The sequence below is a fragment of the Eretmochelys imbricata genome, chromosome 1, assembly GCF_965152235.1.
Source record: "Eretmochelys imbricata isolate rEreImb1 chromosome 1, rEreImb1.hap1, whole genome shotgun sequence".
Lineage (NCBI taxonomy): Eukaryota > Metazoa > Chordata > Testudines > Cheloniidae > Eretmochelys > Eretmochelys imbricata.
The window spans coordinates 162195977-162199490 of record NC_135572.1 but is presented as its reverse complement, the minus strand read 5'-3'; the positions used below and the strand labels follow the sequence as shown (position 1 = coordinate 162199490).

Genomic DNA, 3514 nt, shown 5'->3' with positions numbered 1-3514 from the left:
TAGTCAAAACAAGTCTCTCCTGCTTTCTCGACAATATATGAGAAGAATTTTACCTCATGCCTTTTTAAAAAATACAGTCCTAACATAGGATTTTAGCTTGGTCAAATTTCTTTTCCAAGCTACCAAAAGATAGTCCATTTCTCCTTATATGGCAGTCACTACAGTCAAGGTATTACTTTAAAAAAAAAAAAAGTCAACTAGCTTTAATATCAGACACTATATTGATGGTAGCTTTTTGTTCCAGGGGCATTCCTTTACTATACGTCTGTAATGCGGTCATGATTGTGTACCTTCTGTCCTTCTGTGTTTTTCACATGATTTTTAAGGCTCGTGTACTTTGACTTTGTTAAATAACTAAATTCTTTTTTTCTCTTCTTAGAACTGAGGAACTGAAAATGGGCACCACTCAAATCAATACATCGAGTGCCCCACTCATTAACAGCATCATCAGTGCTGACCTCAAGACGCACAGACCCCGAGTGATGTCCAAAAATGGTCACAGCAATGTGAGAATTGACAAAGTAGATGGTATATACCTGCTTTACCTTCAAGATTTGTGGACAACAGTTATAGACATGAAGTGGAGATACAAACTTACCCTGTTTGCTGCTACTTTTGTGATGACCTGGTTCCTCTTTGGAGTTATCTATTATGCCATTGCATTTCTTCATGGAGATTTAGAAAGGGATCCTTTCCCCCCCAAACATATGCCTTGTGTCAAGGAAGTAAACTCACTAACGGGGGCATTTCTCTTTTCTTTGGAGTCACAGACAACTATTGGTTATGGCTTCCGTTTCATCACAGAGGAGTGCCCTCATGCCATATTCCTCCTGGTTGCTCAGCTGGTCATCACAACTTTGATTGAGATCTTTATCACTGGTACCTTCTTGGCCAAAATTGCAAGACCCAAAAAACGGGCTGAGACTATTAAGTTCAGTCATTGTGCTGTAATTACCAAACACAATGGAGAGCTTTGCCTTGTGATCAGAGTGGCAAATATGAGGAAGAGCCTTCTGATTCAGTGTCAGCTGTCTGGGAAGCTTCTTCAAACCTATGAAACCAAAGAAGGGGAGAGAATCCTGCTCAACCAAGCCAGTGTCAAATTCCATGTTGACTCCTCTTCAGAAAGTCCTTTTCTCATTTTACCTTTAACCTTTTATCATATATTGGATGAAAGTAGCCCTTTAAGAGATCTCACACCCCAAAACCTAAAAGAAAAGGATTTTGAACTGGTTGTCCTCTTGAATGCCACAGTAGAATCCACTAGTGCCGTCTGCCAAAGCAGAACTTCTTATATCCCAGAGGAGATCCACTGGGGTTATGAGTTTGTACCTGTGGTTTCTCTCTCTCAAAATGGTAAATATGTTGCTGATTTTAGTCAGTTTGAGCAAATCAGAAGAAGTGTAGACACTACTTTTTATAGCATGGACTCTGAAAAACAGAAACTAGAAGAGAGATACAGACAGGAAGATGAAAGAGAGAGAGGACTGAGAACAATGTTGTTACAGCAAAGCAATGTTTGATTGTATGAGCAAACTTTAACATTAGTAATGCCTATTTACAAACTGAAACAAAAGCATACATTATATACTGTATGGCTCTTAAGAAAATGCATCAGAGACCTCTTAAGCAAGTACCTTGGTATAGAGTAAACCTGTCCTTTTGTCAAGTCAAGTTGTTAACTGAGTATTTGTTTTAATTAGGTGGGATTTCTCTGTTTATCATAATGATTTAACAGAGTTGGATTTATTTTGAGAATCTGCCTTGTACCAACTGTCAGATCAGACATACTACTTTCCATTTGGTAAGTGGCCTTTGATACCATGAGAAGATTTCTTCACATAGGTATTTGCCATGGTTTAATTATAACAGTGGGATCTCAAAGCTAGCACACAAGTGCTTCCAGAAGGAAACAGGCTCCTTTAAAACGTTTATTTTCAAACCAGTGCTTTATTTTCTTTAAGTGGTCTTAACTAAGTTAATGTGAGAGAAGTGTGGTTCAATCAATGCAGACATACTATAGCTGGTAAAAAGAACAGGAGTACTTGTGGCACCTTAGAGACTAACAAATTTATTTGAGCATAAGCTTTCATGAGCTACAGCTCACTTCATTGGATGTATGCAGTGGAAAGTACAGTGGGGAGATTTTGAACTGGTTGTCTGCTTGAATGCCACAGTAGAATCCACTAGTGCTGTCTGCTAAAGCAGAACTTCTTATATCCCAGAGGAGAGCCGATGAAGTGGGCTGTAGCTCACGAAAGCTTATGCTCAAATAAATTGGTTAGTCTCTAAGGTGCCACAAGTCCTCCTGTTGTTTTTGCGGATACAGACTAACACGGCTGCTACTCTGAAACCTATAGCTGGTAAACACATTCTTTTATCCTGAGAGAGAGAAAATGACTTGTACACTAATAGCCCGCTGGGCTTTGTTAAAAGGGTTTTCTCAGCTCCATTAGGGACCATTAGTTTCTTGAACACTCATTTGTTTTTTTACCATGTTAATGGCAGGCTTGTATATAATATCTAGGGAGAGAGCTGAGGGCAGTTAACACTGAATCAAAACAGTAATTAACTGAGTTAAAACTGGCTTTGCCAAGACTTTTTGTTTTCATAAAGTGTAAATCATTTCTACTAGCAGCCTAACAATACATTTCTGAAGGTTGCTTGTTTTGCCATGGGCCATATTTAATTTTTGTTAAATGAAATCTTGATGACATCTGTAGCCAATATTTACTGTTTCTGCCCACTTTAATGGACAAACATTCCTTTGATCCATTTCAGTTTCGGTCTATTAAACCACTCTATTAATAAAGGAATGTAATTTGAACAATTGCTGATTTCTTTGTGGTGCAGTCAGAGGGTGTGGTAGTTAGGATATGCTTGGCATATTCATTTACATATAGCAAAAGCAAAGCTTACAGATTGACTCACTTTAACTAGACAGGGAATTGGGAGAAACCAGTGGTGAATGGGAAACATACTTCTGCACGAAGAACAGCTGTCCGATACAATTTAGAAATGAGTTTCCTTTCAGCCCCAGGTGTGCTTTTGCCAGTGGCAGTAGTGAACTCCAGAGGCCCTGATCTGGCAAACCTGGTACATAGATAAGTGCCTGTTTACCTGAGTGTGAGCTTTGGGTGTGTCATGTATGCAGGCTGGGCCTACGTCTGGGAAGCACTGGGTTCTGCCATTAAGGTAAATCATTTTCGAGTTCCCTTCCAGCCCTACACTTCTATGATTTTATGCCAAGAAAAATGTTAGCTCACTTGCACTTGACCAGAATTAGAGCTGTGCAAACCCTAAAGGATATGCTCTAGCTGAACTACAAGTCACTAGGCTAGATGCAGATATCACTGGGTGCAATGCTGTGGCCTGTATTACACAGGAGGTCAGACTAGATGATTATAATAGTCCAGTCTGTCCTTAAACTCTGTGAATCTATTTGTACCAAATAATAGTAGAAAGTTAGCCCTCTTTTCTCCTGCTCATTAATTAGCTTTGAGTAGACTTTGAT

General features: G+C 39.2%; 1 protein-coding gene across 1 annotated transcript; it reads left to right on the top strand.

The window, feature by feature from the left end:
- The first annotated feature begins 395 nt into the window (after positions 1–395).
- Positions 396–1523, top strand: KCNJ15 (potassium inwardly rectifying channel subfamily J member 15). The gene has a single exon (XM_077807244.1). It carries the CDS (start codon positions 396–398, stop codon positions 1521–1523), a length of 1128 nt encoding a protein of 375 aa, XP_077663370.1.
- The last annotated feature ends 1991 nt before the right edge of the window (positions 1524–3514 follow it).